Genomic DNA, 17216 nt, shown 5'->3' with positions numbered 1-17216 from the left:
CAATTTGAAAGTCAGCAAAAGCATTGAGGAGCTTTGGAAGTTGGTCTGTGCCATGTGTTTCAGGGCATTCTTGCAGCATTTTTTAGATATAGGTTAGTGGAATTTTACTGAACTGTCTTTGGTAAGCATTGTCACAAGCCTTCACTGCAAGAGCTGAGTTGGAAGATGGAATTCAAAGGAGTAAATACTTTGTATACTGAGAAAGGAGGAGATAATTTGATGATGTAAATGGCAGAGAAGAAAGTTAAAAAAATGAAAGAAAGATAAATTTCTGGGAGAGAATTTACAGTTAGTAGTACCAGACTTGCATAGAAGTGCTGGAGAACAGAGATCTACCTGATACTGTGGAAAGCCTTTACAGGATGATAACAAGCAGAGAGTAACATGGGAAGCAATTAAAGGAGAAAGGGTTGTCTCTGTCAAATGCTCTCCCCTGCATACTGCCAAAGATCAGACATCTTATGTCTCTGCTGTTCATGTTTAGCAGTAAGAAACACTGGATCAACTAGTCTTATGCCTAAGATGCTTTTTTGGTGCTCTTACGTAGGTGTGTATGTTCTCATAAGAATTTGCTGCTGTGCTTTAAGTAGACCTTTCTCCTCCCCCATGCTGCGTGGTGCTCTGTGCCAGTGGCTCAGCTGGGTTACAGCAGGGTTGTTCTTCTGTGTCTTGACAGCCAAGACTTGGAAGCAACTGTGTCCATCTGAGGTTTCTCTTTAGAAATTAATATCTCCACTTGCTTTCCATTTTTCTACTGGTCTTTGGCTATGTTTTTCCCTTTTTTTCTCTTTCTTCATCCTAGCTAATGGATTTTTTGGCATCTCTTGTAATCCTTTGCACTTTTCAGAGGGTCAGTAAATGAATCCAACCTTGAAATTACTCTGGTGAGGAAGTGGAAGCAACACGTTTCTCTTTCCTCAGAACTATAAACTGACTCATCTGAAGAATGAGGGACAAGGCTTTAGGTCACTTGAGGGTCTGTCTCAGTATTTGGCTTAAGCATCTTGTCTTTCCTTCCCTTGCCTCTTGTATTCTCTACCGAGGGAGTTTGGACAGGCACAATTGTGTGACAGAATTGCTCCCCCACCGGTTCTTGCTTGAGCTTCCCAAAGGAATGGGTATTAAGCTTCTATAGGTCATGTGGAATAAAGTTGAGGAACAGGGTTTTTCTTACGTATTTCTCAATCCTAATTAGTGGCTATGGTAAAGTGGTCATTTCCAAAGAGTGCTTGGTCATCGTAACTCTGCTGGGATTGAGGGCAAGCCAGACTGTACTCCTGTTGTTACAACCCTGGCATAGGGTGCCATTTCCTGGTTTACTCTTTCATATAGTGATTCATGGTGAACTTGGGTGTTTTATTTAGTACAAATACGCATTGCAACCTTGTCTTCTTGAGTGGTTATGTCCTTGTCTACTCCAGTCACCCCTACTCAAGAGGATTTACAGCTGTCCTTCCTTCCAGCCCCTCCTGCGTGGGTTAGTGACTATGTCACTGCTGTGTGAATGTCAACTGTACAATGTTCTGAATAGTTTCCTGATGAAGAGTAACCAGTAATATGCCAGTTACTTTAGGTTCCCTCCTTCTAACTCTAACATTCTTAGAAAAGACATGAGACTTGTTGTCCAGGTACTTTGCAGTTCCTTCACTGGGAATTTTCCTTCTCTGAATAGTGAATATATCAGCAAATGGAGAAATGAGAGATGTATGAGGCATTGGCTAGACTAGTTTGTTATCAACATTTCTCTGCTGTACCAGCTCTATCTAGTGGGTAGTGCAGACTGTGAGGTGACTTAGACAAAGCTTTAGACAAAGAACAAGAATGGATTCTAATCCACAAAACACCGTGTAGCTAACTGTGCTTTTGAAGCAAGGAGATGCTGATTCTTCTTCCTTTATGGAGGTTTAAGTAGTAATAAAATTACATTTGGCACTCCAGAGAAGTCCTATTGTCAAGCAGCTTTGTCAAGAAGGAGGGAGAGCTGGCAGACTAAGGTTGTGTGCTGGAGGTAGAGAATGCTGGAGCCATAGGGAGTTAGAAATCATGGTGGAAGAAATGGCCCAAGAATGAAGAAACCCAGCAGGGTGTTGGGTATTGGCATGCAATTGAAGTCACTGCTCTGATGGCCCTGTCTGGGTCACTGTCTCTAAAAAGTGTTTGTTCCCTAGTGTGTCTGGGTGGCATATCCATGGGAGAAATAATATGCCTGTGTGAAAACAGTTTTCAGAGATGTGATACTAACCTTTTCCTCTCCTTGCCTCTTTTCCAGTCTCTGTCTGCTGCTGTCTCTTCATACTGTTTCTCTTCCTGTCTGAGCTCACCGGATTCATAGCCACTGAAATGTAAGTAAAAATCATGTTTTCCTTTGTTTGAATGTATGTACATACCTGTTTCTTTACAGTGTTACTGTTATCTTGGAAAAATGTGCCTGTAGTTTCAGTACGTTCATTGGTTGTCTAATGGTTTTTAGATTCCTTTTAGTTGAGTCCAAATTCAGTCATTCATTCAGCTTTTTAACTTACTAAAGTATGCCAGGCAAACTTGGTTCTAAAATACTTCAGAGAGATAAAATAGTTTCAGACCTGCTTGCTCCTTTATATTTCTCTGTTGAGCACAGTGGATATTTTTCATGTGACCACAGATCACATCAAAAGCTTCTGACCCTTTTCAGTTCTCTTGTGATCAGGTGTAGTGTGAATGACAGTCAGTTCCAGATTCCTTCTTCCTCAGGCTGTAGATTTCCTTTCCTCAATTTAAATTTGCTTCCCCTCTCCCCCTTTCCTCTGTACGTGTTTGATTCAAGGTGATTTTAAAAAAACAGTGTATTTTTCATCAGTAATACCATATGTTTAAATGTGTGATGCCTCACTTGGTCTGTGCTTGGAGGCTGTGGGGTCCCACTACAGACATGGTGGGATTTCTGACATTTTCTTTTCCCCTCACTTTCCTGTGGATAAGATGGGCATCACATTTTGCCAGTCTCCACTGGGTGCTTTTGGAGATGCTTTCTGGGAAAATCAGTTGCATAAAATACAAATTATTATTAGTTCAATGTTAATAATATCTTTAATGTCAGAGCTGAATCTCGGATACATGTAGATAGCTTTACTCAAGCATAAGTTTTATTTTCTTTCTTTTTGCCTCTTGAGCCGTATTTAGAAACTTATTTGACAGATTTTGTGCCTGAAGGTGAGTTGTCCTCACCTCTTTGCCACTTTGCTTTGAGCAAAATGGAGATAATTTCCACTTTTAAAAATTGCTCATAGAACAAGTATTTTAGTTAATCCGATTTTTTTTTCCTTGTTCTTACAATCCTCCTGTCTTGAAGGAAACTTTTCATAATAATTATAACACAAGTACCTTTGTTTTGGGATCTAGGAAACATTCTCCATCATCCTGGTGATGTGGCAGTGAGCTCACTGGACTGTGATGCACAGTTCCTGGATAGTTAGGAAGGGTGGAACTTCTGTCAGACTTACCTCTTGCTATCTGGACCATCACGTGTCACTGCTGAGCAAAAAAGCTCTGAGATGCCCTGTGTTTGTGTGTTGTCTTTAGATTGACCGTGCCTTGCGTGGCTTTGGTAACAATGAGGCTTTTTCACTGGTTTTGTGCAGCTCTGGCTTGGCTCAAGAGTATAATTTCAATAATAAGTTTAACCTTGAGTAATGTTTAACCTTAAAAGAGTAGTATAATCTAGCTGTAGCTAATTTTTACGCCCATCACACATTTTTTTCAGAGATGGTATCTCCAGGTTTCTTACTCACCATTTCTTTGAATTCAGTTCTGTGCATTTGCTTTTAAAGGAGGGTCACCTTATCAACCAGCTTCTCTCAAGAGCAGAGTTTTCTTTGTTTAAAAGAGAAAATCTAGATAAATTTCTTCAAGTAAAACATTACTTTTTCTTTCGCTCCTGTTAGATCTCGTCCTCTCATCTAGTTTTCTTTGTTTTTTTTTCTTTTATTTAATACTTTGCTGGAGGAATTAGTAGTACTCAAATAATTTTGATCCAATTATTTGAGTGCACAAGCCTTTATGTAGTGGTAGTTTCCTGACTAGAGATTTCTTCCTGAACAGCAAAATTTTATGATTCTCTGAGGCCTCTTCATGCTTTTTTCTTAACAAAATGATGCATTTTCCACAAAGATATTGGAGGTGCTGTAAGTTCCTGCATGTTCAACTGACAAGTTCCTCATTAAAACCTCAGAGAGATTGTAAACTGCCTTTCTCAGCAGGAACGGCATAGGGGAGATGTGTTTGTAAGCAATAAAATACTAAAATTTTGGAAGAGGATGTCATGGAAGATACTGAGAAAAATAAATGTAGGGATCTGATTTGTCATGGACCATCCACCACAATAGCTTGCAGAATATGCAAGCCTCCTTCTGATGAGTTATAGGTCATCAAAACCTCTCTTGCTGGGAACAGATTTGTGACTAGGCTCCCCCTCTAACAGCAGAAATACTTCAGAAAGTCACATAACAAAGTGCTTCCAAGTTCAGCAACTTCTGAAGTAGAAGTACACATTTTCCTTTTCCTACTAATTTCTTTTTCTTCTGGGAAACCTGGTACCATAAAGGTGTTCAAAGATGTTTCTGACCTGTGCTTCCCTTTCAAGTGTGCATTACTGGCAGAGTGCTGTGAGGTAGTGTGGTCTCTTCATTGGGAATATGGTTGGAGCTCTGCATAGTCTGGAACAGTGTCAAAACTCTGTGCTACCATTTAAACTGGGTGGTAGCAAATAACAGCGGAGATAACATCTCAAAAGATTTTGAGCTTTGTTTGCCTATAAATCAAATACTTCTGAAGATACTGACAATTCCTTCTGTGCAAATTGTTCAATTTCTATCAGCTTTTATTGCAAGCTTTTAAGTTTCTTTTTTTGTGTTAAGAATCTCCTACAACAGGTATTTCTCCCAGCTTGAAGTTTCCTGGTCTCAGCCAGGATCTGAATGATTACCAGGAGTGTGCACTTACAGGGGGTGAGCTTTCTTGCTACGAGACTACATCAGTCTTACTCCTCTTGTGTAATACTTCCTGTAAAGCAGTCATGTGCTCCACAAAAGCCAGATTGCATGGGGATAGCTGCACATTTTTGATGGCAAGGTGAAATTGAGAGTGCTTGGCCTGCTGCCTCACATCAGAGACGTAGCAGGTTCACTCCTGTGGACTCATGCTTACCTCAGAGCCCTATTATGTCGAGTAATTGTGCATGGTATGCGAGCTGACAGCCTGCTTCAGGGCAAGTCAGCAGCAACCTCAGCAGCAGTGGTACCCACAGAATTAACTGTCTCAATGCTCACCAACAGGAGGTTTCTTTGGTATCTGCATCCAAGTGAGAGGTCAGTGTGGTTTGTTGAACTCATGCTGTAACATGAGAAAATAAGGTCTGCTCTGCACCGTGCGAACCGGTGCTACCTTCTCCCCACTGTTGGGCTTTCTTCTACATTCATATGACTGTAGCAACTTAAATTCCTGGTATTACTGGAAATCTCAGTTTGGTCACTCTTGCCCAACTTCAAAGCTGTTTTTCCTTGACCAGCCCATTGTCTTAGCGTTTATAGTCTCAACTGCTGAAGACTTGTCTGGATGGCAGAAGGCCAAGAAATCACACTCTCGTCTTGACAGTAACAGTCATAGCACTAAAACCGAACCGATTACCTATATAGGGAAGACAGTGTGCATCACAGTGGCTGTGTCATAACTCATGTGGGCATTTCTAATGAGCTCTAAGATTGCATCTGTGCACGGGAGCTTCCTGCAGTTCGGAAGCAGAACTAAGACACTGCGTGTTGCAGCAGACAAGTGGGAAGTTGGTGTGGCAAAGGTAACGTGCTGTAAAGGCACATCCTATGCTGCTGCTGCTCAGCTTCCTCTGTAGACCAGGCCCAAGAAGGGTATAAAACTCCTCATTTCATCTTCTAGGTTTTATTGTGTGACCCTAACAGGCAGTTCTCTGAGCAGCTATGAAGGAAATCAAAGGTTGGGGTTTAGGTGGGGCTACATCCTTTTCAGGAAAAGCACAGTGAAGGGCTGGTGAGGAAAGAGATTTTTCTTTCTTTGCTCAGCCACAGCCCATCATTGCAGTTAAGGGGAGGGTGAATTTAAGTCTGGAAATCAAGGGTCTTCTTGATTGTATTTTTCTTTTCTGCTCAAAACAAGAGTGACTGAAGATTTAGTCCAAAACAAGAACATGGATTAACTTTCTCAATTCTGTAAAAGACAGATAAAGAAAAGGAGGTCCATGCTCCAAATCTGAACCTGTGCAAAGCTAACAGTATGAAACATGGTTGTCCCACTGAGCAAATTACTCCAGTGTCTGAAGAAATGAAGCTAAAGTGTTCTCTGGTATTTCCTGGGCAGGATCAGTAGCAGGTTTAGAGTTGAGGGTAGATTGAGGGCTAGAAATTGCTTGGCATACCTTTAGCAGCCTTCCTCATTCATTGGGCTGTTATGTTGCAAATCAAGAATGTAGACATCACCTATCTCTTTTCTAATTAACTCAGATCAGTGCTAGAAGTTAATAGCTGGCAAGATTATAATCTTGCTGGTTTATCACTGTAATTAGGTCATGAATTATGTTTGTAGGATCAATGAGAGTTTTCCAAGTATTCCATCATTAAGGAGGCAAGATGTAATTAACTGATCTAGTCTGCCTTGTATTGGCAACCAGGGGAAGGGGTAGGAGGGCATGAATGTGATATTTGTGGTATGAATGTAGCTGCTCCACAGTAATTCATCTGCCACAGCACACTATAGAAAGCAACAGTCTGTTCTTGGCAGTGTTTGATTGTTTTTATTTAATGTAGTAACAGTCTGAAGTGACAAGTTTGCCACTTGGAAGACTGTGCCCCCTTGCAAGGCCATTAATTCCTTAAGCAGAGCATCTGTAATAAAAATACTGCCTTTGCATAAAAGCATAAATTATGAGCAATGCCCAAATAATTTGTTCATTTAAGGTGACCAGATCATTCCTGGGGGGACACCCGCTTGCTTTAAATCTTTATGAAAAACACATTGGCCTGTCTGTGAGTATCACACACCCCAGCTCCTGTGCTGGGGCCACATCATGTGCAGGACAATTTTCCTGCTCATGCAGGCTGTCAGATACCCCAAATGTGAGAGGAAGCAAAACACCGGGAGCTTCTGAGACCAAAGTTGCTTGTTCACACTGGATTCATTTGTACACCCGAGACTTCTGCAGAATTGTTATCATACCTGCCTTCAGAGGTTTTTTGTCCCTTAGCTCTCCAAGGTATGTGGAATGTGTGCTGTGGCTCTTAACCCATGAAAATTCTCATAACAACCTGCAGGGTCAGGCTGCACCTGCTCTAAGCGGGAGAGTGTGATCCTGGTGCAACAGAAGTTCCTTCTGCTGGAAACCATAACCTCAGAGCTGAAGCCATCTGCATCAGGAGCACAGTGCTGGAACTCGTATGTTCTGACACTATGCTGGAGATGCAGCTCTACCTCCACCAGCTCATCCAGTTGAAGTAGATGAAATTCTGGAGCAAACCAGACCAACATAGTGAATACAGCCTAGTAGTCAGAGAGGAATGGGAGTTGTAATCCTGCTTTTGCTGTGGACTGACCTCGAGACAGACACTTTTCTGTAGAAGGATGTAACACTTAGCTGCCTACCTCTCAGGGGTGCTAAGAAGCTTAATTAATGTTTGCGTAGTAACATGGAGATTACCTAATAAAAGGTCTTATAGACTTGTGTTGTTATGTCTTTGTCCTACTGTTGGTGTGTGGGTTTGCAGGAAGCGGAAGGTCGTGTCATGATGTCATTTGCCATTTGACTCAAATCTACGTCGGCGTCTTTTGAACCCTTCTCCTTCCTGGCTCCTGGAGAACTGTAATTCCTTCCTCTGTAGGACAGTTTGTTTTCTGTGCTTCAGAGCTGAGCTAAGACCTAATCTGGGACATGGACCTTCTCAATGATTGAAATTCAGGGCATAGAAGGAAGAGTACAAACGACTGAGCAACAGACATATGCACAATTTATACACGCTAGAGAATTTGTTGACCTGCTTGTTGTTTCTTTGCACAAATTCAGAAAAAGATGGGTTGTGTGTCTTGTGTTGAGTCTCCTCTGGTCTGGCACAACTGAAAGGATGGTAGTTCAGGAATCTCAGCTTTGGATGGTTGTGTTTCTGAAAGGTGGTTGATTAAAGTTGAAATTGCAAGCAGACCCAAGAGAGCTCAGCTGAGGAAGTCTTTGAGAAGCTCTGCACTCCCTCAAGGAAGAACAGTTATTCTCCCTCTTAGCCTTAGGGTCCTTAAGACCAGAGAGTGCCTCCTGAGAGCTGGAGGACAAGATAAAATGTAGCTAGCTGGAGCAGGTGGTTGTGTTCTCTGTATGGCTCATGACTGGGGAGGAGGGTGCCTGGTTTGCTGTGAAAGTGGGAGAAAAAAAGGCTAAAACTTGAAGCAGAGACTAGGACAAGGAGGACAGAAGACAAAGTTGTGTTTATAGAGTACCCAGGCAGTGTGTGAAGCTCTGAAAGGTCGATGCAGTATTTCTTCTCATGTATTCCAAGGGCTGCAGTCTCTTCAGCTGTTCACTTCAGCTAAAGTGCCTGATGTTGGTGGCCAGGGCAGCTGGGTGGAATAAGTTACTGGAGGAGTTTTGTTTCTGGGGAAACAAAGTTGTTGTGTCATAAATCCAAGTTGTAAGGCATGGGGAACAGGTCTGGCTTTCTTTGGATAAAATCTTAAAAGAAATGCTGAGCCTTCTTGCTGCTGTTTCCCCCTTTCATTCTCTCTTGCGTGCCATTTGCATGATCTGCAATCTTAGCCAAAGAGTCCCTCCAACTTCTTCTGTGTCATGCTCCAAGTCTGTAAGCAAACAGGATAAGGAACTGAGAAGCCCAGCAGCATCACTCAGGAATGTGAAATATTTCAAAGTGGCTTTTTCTAGAAGTGAAGCAGATTCTTTCTGTGTGGATCATGGCTCCTGCTGTGTGGAGAAACTTTCCTCCCTTTCTTTGAATCAGTGGTGGGAGGCCCTGTAGGGGGAGAATTCCACCTCTTCTGTCCTATTGCCCTCACTGTACTTCCCTACTTCTGCACCTCACTCCTGCTTTATTGTGCCACTTTTATTCAAATAGTCCTTAATATCAACCAGTAAAATATCAACTCCTATACGTGTAGGGTTTTTGGAAGAGATACGTGCCATCTTTGAAGTTACAATATGACCCCATACAGTGCCTCTCTGAGCAGCCATAGAAGCAGCTGTGTTCACAGTGTCCTTCTGCCTGACATCAGGTTTTATTTCCCATGTGAACATCTCAGATTCACTGGTCAGCACTGTTACTCCTGGGACACCTTATGTTCTAGGAGGGACAACTATAAATTGGAGCCAACTTCATTTCTTCTACTGGAGAAGCTATCCCTTCAGGGGGAATTCCTAGAGCTGGTAAACAGTGCTTTTCTCAACATCCCAGGATTGTCCGATTAAATAATAGGAAGGCTGTGTGCAAACTGGCTTCTTGGCTCTGGGGAGGAGGATGGCAAGGGAGGTGTTGAGTGCCAGTTCTCTGCCAGCTCCATCCAGGCTTAGGCAGTTCATGGGGATATCCTGGAAAGGAGTAGCCTTGATCCTGGAAGTTTGCTTTACCCGAGAGGTTTCCAGACTGTATTTTGGGAGTGAAATTTCCAGTTTGTTGAAAATGGTGACAGTTCTTCTGAGGTTTGCCCCAGAAAGCATAGCCCGTGGTGTGTTCTTGTGCACGTGATTCCCAAGAGTTAGGGGGAATTGCAGTAACAGTGCAGGTCAGCACAAAGGGAGCAGTTTGGAGGCTCTGATAAGAAACCTTGCGGGGTTTGTCAGCGCGGGCCCTCTGCAAGAGGTGATGCTATCAGGAGGAGACTGGCTGGAGCTGGAATGGAGAAGCAGGGTTCAGCAGGCAGGGTGCTCGATGAAAGGTGGCACTGCAGGGACGGAAAGACAGCCAATTATAGATGTCTGAGGAGTGATAGATAGGGTTATGAAACTGGGAACGTGAGTAAGAGAGGGGCAGGGGGCTAGTAGGTAAATAGGAAGAGGAGGAAGTGGCCCTGGGCCTTGCCCAGGGACAGGTTGGGATCTGTTGGTCCACTGACCAGAGTGGAGGACAGGAAACCAGTTTCCTTCATCTACAACTAATGGGCTATGTGATGTGGACAAACTGGCCTACTTCTCTTTGCCTTAGTGATCTGGTCTGCAACCAAGTGACCTCATCACTTGCCTTCCTATGTAACAGCTTCTGTAGACTCCCTGGGCACAGTTCATCCTTTGGCTCCTATCAGCAACCACTTCTTACTTGCTTGTCACTGAAAGGTTTATGTGTCTTTGCTTACAGACCACATCTTTTCTGACAGGTTCAGAACTGGAAATCAGCAAATACAAATATTGACCTTCCTACAGCTTTCCTCTGGAGAGCTGGGATGTTCAGCTGCACTGCTGAACCTGATGTGCTTCTCTACCAACCCTGGCTCAAATTCTTCCTTTTTGCTAGTAACTTCAAGTTGCCGGCAGCACCAGCTGGGCATGGCCCACATCTCAGAGGTTGAGAGCTGGGAAGGAGCCAGGTGCTGTTATGAAACAAGTTGGCTGGCAACTGGGAACTTGATGGGAGGACTCGAGAAGAGCAGAAAGGTGCATTGCTTTGGGGGATTAATGCCTGTCCTGGCTGGAGCTGCTCCTCACAACCGTATTTGGACATATGACTTAATCCCGATCTCTATCCAACCTGCCAGTAATAAACAAGTAGAAGATTTAATGCATTCTACCCAAGAGGAGAGGGCTCAGCCAAGAAGCTTCTAACTAGGTCACTGATGAGCAATCTTTCCCCTCCCTCTGTGTCATTTTTATTAATCACTTGAAAAATACATTGAGTAATGATTGCAAGCAACTTGTCAAGCCAATTAAAAACAGAGAAAGGTAGGGCTGTGAAGCTGAAGACAAATGCTGTGCTGGTTTTAAATGAGTGTCTGTAAACCCCACTGACCTGTGAGTAATTACATCCAAAAAAATTGGCAGCTGTGTGTTTCTCAGTGTGAAAGCTTGTTTCTTCTGAATCCACAGGGCAAACAGTTCATTATGGTCCAGAGATGTATCACCAGAGCAAAATCGCTTTGAATCTGTCTTGTAGCTGCCCTTAGTCTGTTTGTCTATTAGTATATAGACTCTTCAGCAAGGGCTTGTCAAAGGGTTTCACACACTTTGAGTGTGAAATAAAAATAATACAGAGCACTTACTTGGAAAGGTGGTTTATTCTATGTAGCTTGACCGTAACTGCCCTTAGCTTTAGAATCTGTCCAAATGGAAGGTAAATTGTCAAATCTTTTCATTCGATGAGGCTGAACAGTGTTGGACTTTGAGGGAGAAAGAGCTGCTAGGTAATCTTGCCATCTTCTTGGTTCAGTGTGGTGTGTTTCCCTCAAGGACCATTCAGCTGTGCTTGTGTTGTTTTTTTTTTGGTTTATGTTTTTTGTGTCAGATGGATTTTATGCGCCAACAATAAATATTTATACTCTTGTATTCCTTTTATTCTGTATCTGGATTTTGTCTTCGTGAAATACTTGCCAGCACTGTGGGTGCTATGAAACAAGATTACTCTTTGGGAGACTGTTGCGTAGTGTGTTAGATCCTGCTGTCCAGGATGTTTCTTCCCATCTGTTCCTGGCTCAAATCCTCTTCTCAATTTTAGTCATTGCTTTTGGTTACCATTCATAGATTGAAATGAGCTATTAAGGAGGGAGATAGATACAAGTATGCTGTGCTGCCTTCTCTTGCTTCTATTCTGTCAGCTGGGTGGAAATAACAAATGGCAATTAGTTACACAAATAAGCTTTTCTTAAAGGAGTAACAGCCTAGGTATGTGGAGGGCTAACACGTTAGCCTGCCACCTCTCAGGTCCTTGTTTTGTATCACCTTTGGAATCTCACATTAGGGAAGGGGGCAGGAAGCATAAATCAGAACAGGAGTTTTGTTTTCTGCTGGTGCAAGAGACTTTTAGAGCTTTAAATTCTCATTTTTTCCCTTCCCATGCAAGTTGGTTTTTTTGTCCTGTGGAAAGTAGCTTTGTGGCTGAACCCATCAGTGTTTTCTGTCTTCCAGAGTTAATGAGCTCTATGTGGATGACCCTGACAAAGACAGTGGAGGTAAAATAGAAGTGAATTTGAACATCAGTTTGCCAAACCTGCATTGTGAATGTGAGTACCTATTTTCATTTATCAGTTTTTCTTTGCATTTTGAGTAATACTTGAAATGGGCCCAAACTGGTACGGTGGCCCTTCTTCTGTAATAGGATGGATGGAGATCAAGTAGCTGCATCCTTTGCCAATACCTTCTGTTCAAGGCCAGGGCACCTGTTCTCTTGGACTCTGTGCTTGCTTTGCAGCCTGTGTAAGTGGCTGACCTCCCTTGCTGACATCTTTCTGAATCTTGTTTCCTTTCTTCAGAGCAATCTTTTTGTCTCTGGGAGCAAGAAACCTCCCAAGTTTCATTCGTAACTCTGAATGCACCAGGTAGTTGTTGGCTTTTCACAGGTCACCTGCCTTGTCCACCTTAATTTTTCTGTTTGTGTAATTGAGGTTGCAGTGAAGGTGAGGGTAGGGGAGGTACATTTGCATCAAATAGGCAGTCTGAAAAGTTTGGTTTAAAAGTTCTTTCTGAAGAGCTGGTAAGACATTTCATACTTGACAAATTATGTTCCAAGCACAGTTTAGTCCAGTGTCAGAAAAAAAAAATGTGAATTTTTTCCCAGTAAAACAATGTGTACTTTTCCTATTCAACCTTCCTGTTATTTCTTTTGTTTTGATTTTTGTCTCTTCACCTCCCACCCATGCAGTAGTTGGACTAGACATCCAAGATGAAATGGGAAGGCACGAAGTGGGTCATATTGACAACTCAATGAAGATACCTCTCAATAATGGAGATGGCTGCAGGTTTGAGGGCCATTTCAGCATCAACAAGGTGAGTAGGGAACAGCAAAGGCTGAATGTGTGCTGGCTGGGGAAATGCTATCAAGATGCATGTGCAAAATGTTCAGGAAAATCTGTGTGTTAGTGTCTCTCTTCTAGAGTGTGCATTCATGACCCTAATCATTGGTAAAGTTAACTCTGCAGAAAAATGTGGGCAGAAGTGGCTGCATAGTTAGACCACAGAGAAATGTGTTGGATCAGGCTTTTTCTTCTTTCTCTGGAGCAGGTAATTGAGACAGCATCGCACAGCAGCAGAGACCAGCTCTGTGCTGCAGACGGGGCTGCCTCGGTGCAGCAGCCTGATGTTTAGGGGTTGTATGAACTCCCTACAAATGCTGAATGGCTTCTGTGTTTACTCCTCATGACTTTTGCACCTCTAAAATGTGACTCACTATGCAGAGGTCTTTGGCAATGTCTCTATCCAAGTGCTCTTTTGTTCGAGAGCCGCAGAATGACAGGAATGTTCCCTACTAGAGGGTGCCAGCGTAACAGAAGCGGCTCCGTGCTGAGATGTTTGGAATCCATGCATGAGGCCTCTGCGCATGCTCTGTTGGATGCCCTGCTTCTGTCTCAAAGAATTAAAATCCAGGCCTGGAGGAGGCTCCTCTCTAGGATGGGTGTGTTCAGAATTGAATAATCTTGCTATGTAATGCTGAAGATGACTAGCTGGGGTGGGGGAGGCAGTGGTGTGGCCCACTGATGTCCTAAGAAGGGCACACCCTTTATTCACGCCTCCTCATGTACCACAGGCTACAAAATCCTACTTCCTTCTTTTCCTCCCAGGTCATGTTAAATCACATCTAAAAATAACAGGCAGAACCTCTTACTGGTTCTCTGGCATGGAAAGGATTAGGGACTTAAAAAGAGGACGTTTATTTCCTCGCCTCTAAACCACCAAGAATACTGGCAGCTGATAGTCCACAAAACTGGGAAAGGGCTTCTTGAAAGGTAGATCTTGTTCTGTTAATTCCCAAAGCACAGAGCTGAAATACTTGGGGTTTTGTCTACTAGATGTGGTGTGTTCTGCTCACCAAATCAACTCAAAAAAGGGCTGCTGTGTGAGGCAGAGAGGAGCTCCCTTCACTGCTTCGTCTGTGAAAGGCCACTAATTGCATTGTCTCATATAGTGGGTGGGGCTGCTGCCAGAGGTAGGGGACCAGACCCAGGACTTCTGGCTCTGAAAACCTGAACCTCTGTTTTGTGAGCTGGAAGTCCTCAGTCCCTTGGCAGAAACTTTATGGGCTTCTGTACGAGCTGGTATCTGGAGTGGGACGTGGCCAGGCTTTGAAACTTGACCACAGGTTGCCCTTGGGCGTTACTTTCAAACCTGAAGAGAGAGGACAAGGCAACAGTGAGAAGATTGTGTGTACTTCTTACTGCAGAGCCTGCCACCCTGTTTACCAAGTTTGTGTATGACACAGCTTGTGTCCACGCCTGAAAGTGTTCCCAGGAGTGCACTGCTGTTCCTTAAGTAATTTCAATTAGCTTTCCTGAAAGCACATGGAGCCGGCATGTGGCTTCCCATGGCCCTGCTGGTGAGGTGTCTCTGCAGAGAGCACAATGGCCACCAGTTGTATAACTGTCCTCCCACTCTTGTCTTAGGCTGTGCCAGATTGCTCCTCGGTGTTGCCAAAGGGTTTGCAAATCAAGACTGCTTTATTTCCCAACTTTTTCTTGCTAGGAAAAAATTCTTGCACCCTCCATAACAGAGATTGAGCTCAATCTGTTGAAAGGCTTCACAGAGTAGGGCTAGTGACCTGAATAGGATGTGCATGCTAGAGTGATCCCATTAGAATGACACCAGTGCTCATTTTTTGTCTTGAAACTGAGTCTGTAGGTGAGCTCATTCTTACGCACAATGTTCTCAAAAGTAAGGTTGCTCATGGCCAGTACTACAACAGGAATATATCCACAGCTCTCTTGGGTTGTTCTGCAGCAGTGGGCCCATTTACAAATGCAAGATGTGGGAGTAAAACATTAAGCAACTGTTTGTTGCCTGTCAGAGACATGAATCTTGCTTTAATGAAGATGAAAGACATAGCCTTAAGTGTTAGGAATCCCTAAAGTTGGGAGTGATCCACTCATCGCCTCCTAGTCAGCAGCAGTGGCAGTGTGAGGGTGCCAGACTCTCGGATTGTGAGATGTAACTGATCTCAGCTCTGTGCTGTGGTGATGCTGTTCAAGTGCAGGAGAGTATTTCAGAACCTTTCTCTGACATGCCACGGGTTGGCCACTGCTAAGCAGATACAGCCCACTAGGCTAGATGGATCCAGGCATTTCTGCTTCATATCACAGAGCCCAGCAATGCCTGGAGGGATAAAATGTGAAATCCTGTCTTCCTTGTCTTGACTAATTTTAGGTCCCTGGTAACTTTCATGTATCAACACACAGTGCCACTGCGCAGCCGCAGAATCCTGACATGACTCATGTCATCCACAAGCTCTCATTTGGGGACAAGTTGCAGGTGAGTGTCTTCCTTGAAAATTCCCTGGCTCTAGGGGAAGGAATGCAATGAGAGTGACTTAATATTAGACACTTTGGTTTTATGGAAGGGCCATGTACAGTGTCGGGGGGACATAAGAAAGACTGCCTGGGTGAACAAGCTCATCTTTTGCATTCATTCAATGTACACTCAGTGCAGAAGAGCTCACAAACTGTTCATATGCCACCACTTCAGGAAGGAGAAGTGTTCAGTCATGCAGTAACTTTGCTGTTTTCATCTGAAACTGAAAGTACTTTTGGAAAACTGCGTGGCTATCTTCCTGCAGGGAGTAGAAATGAGGATTTGTGGCTTTGCAAACTCCTATGCAATGCTGTTTTCAGTATTAATACAACAAACAAATTTTGACTGCCTTTGCAGAGGAGCAGTGAACATACTAAGGGAAGAAGTGTGCTCGCTACTGTCTTTACTATGGTACCAGCAAAGTTCATTTTAATTCACTTTACCTGTACAGCAGACACCTGTTAGTCAAATTTATTCTATGAAACACAAGTTAGACTTAGAGCTACCAGTTCCCTGCTGGGAAGAAGCTGAACGTGTGCACTTGCCCTGTGGATAGAGTTTCACCAGGTGTTGCAAGTTATGTAATAATTCCTGATTTCTCAATAAAGGCAGATTACAGCACTTCTCTAGCCTACTTCCAAGGAGCAGGCATCATAGGTGGGAGTTATATATGTGCACACCCAGTTTGCGACTCACCCTAAACATTGCTTACCCATAGTCTCTCTGTAATCTTCTTTCCTCAGCACAGACGTCTCATTAGTCTGTTTCTTGTACACCCACTTCCAAAACCCTTTTTCATGCTAACAAGTCTAAGCGTTGCTTTGTAGTCTTCTGACTCTGCTCCTGGCTTCTTTTTGGAAATATCTTGTGTGGGAACGCTGAAATATTAGCATATAAATAAGCTTTGCTTAATGTCTGTAAAGCATATTGAGATTATGAAAAATATTAGGTAAGTGCTAATAGGGAGTTCTGCAGTTTGCGTGGGAAATCAGTGCTCCAAGGTAGCGTTCCCATTGTTTTATCATGGAGTCTTTGAGTAATGGAACTCAAGTGTGAATCAGCATGAATGAGATGAGAAGTCTGGACAGTTGGAGGCAAAGGAGCAAGTGTGTTTGGTTCTGGTGGTGAGAAACCTGTCTAGCAAACATGTAGTTGGCTCCTGAGTTGGACAAGTTCTGATGAGTACTTCCAAAGCTCAAAATACTACTCATCATCTCCTTACACAAGAATAGAGCTTGTAGGTGCTGCTGATTCTGTAGGTAAACAGGAGTTCAACAGCACAAATTAAAGAAGGATATGTTCACTAAGTAGGTGCTACCAAGATTCAGCAAGCAGTGTAGAGCCAGCAAGTATGAAGAGCTTTCAATCTGTGTAGATACACCTTTGAATATTTTTGGTTGTCTCCACCTGCTTTGATGTAATATATGCTCATGTCTTGAAGGGGATGAGGAGCTTCTCATTTGCTTGTGTCATGTGCTGGGAGTTAGTTCTTTTAAGTTGTTACTGGGTTGTTCAGAGTGGTCCACTAAAGTTCATGCTGTGTTCTCCAGAAAAACCAGTATGTTTGAAGTAGAGATTTAAATATTGTCTGGCATCAAATGAGCTTCAGTTCTTCAGCAGTAGTTAATGCACAATAGAGGCAGTCTTTTTGTAGATTTTTTTCCTCAAGTAGATGAGATCAAAATTCAAACCAATGGGGTTCTTGCACATCAGCTAACCTAGTAAAAAAAGATGTGGAAAG

The 17216-nt window shown here is 43.2% G+C and overlaps 1 protein-coding gene across 1 annotated transcript in view; it reads left to right on the top strand.

Annotated features, from left to right (window-relative positions):
- The window catches only part of ERGIC1 (endoplasmic reticulum-golgi intermediate compartment 1), a 58679-nt gene that overhangs the window by 27731 nt on the left and 13732 nt on the right, over window positions 1-17216 (top strand). Inside the window, exons 3-6 of the mRNA XM_051631056.1 lie at window positions 2270-2342; window positions 12107-12201; window positions 12840-12964; window positions 15332-15436. Coding sequence (XP_051487016.1) covers window positions 2270-2342; window positions 12107-12201; window positions 12840-12964; window positions 15332-15436 — 398 coding nt within the window. The remainder of the gene's footprint in view (window positions 1-2269; window positions 2343-12106; window positions 12202-12839; window positions 12965-15331; window positions 15437-17216) is intronic.

This window comes from Apus apus, chromosome 13, assembly GCF_020740795.1.
Source record: "Apus apus isolate bApuApu2 chromosome 13, bApuApu2.pri.cur, whole genome shotgun sequence".
Taxonomy (NCBI): domain Eukaryota; kingdom Metazoa; phylum Chordata; class Aves; order Apodiformes; family Apodidae; genus Apus; species Apus apus.
Note: the sequence above shows the minus strand (reverse complement) of the source record. Positions and strands in the feature narration are given on the sequence as shown.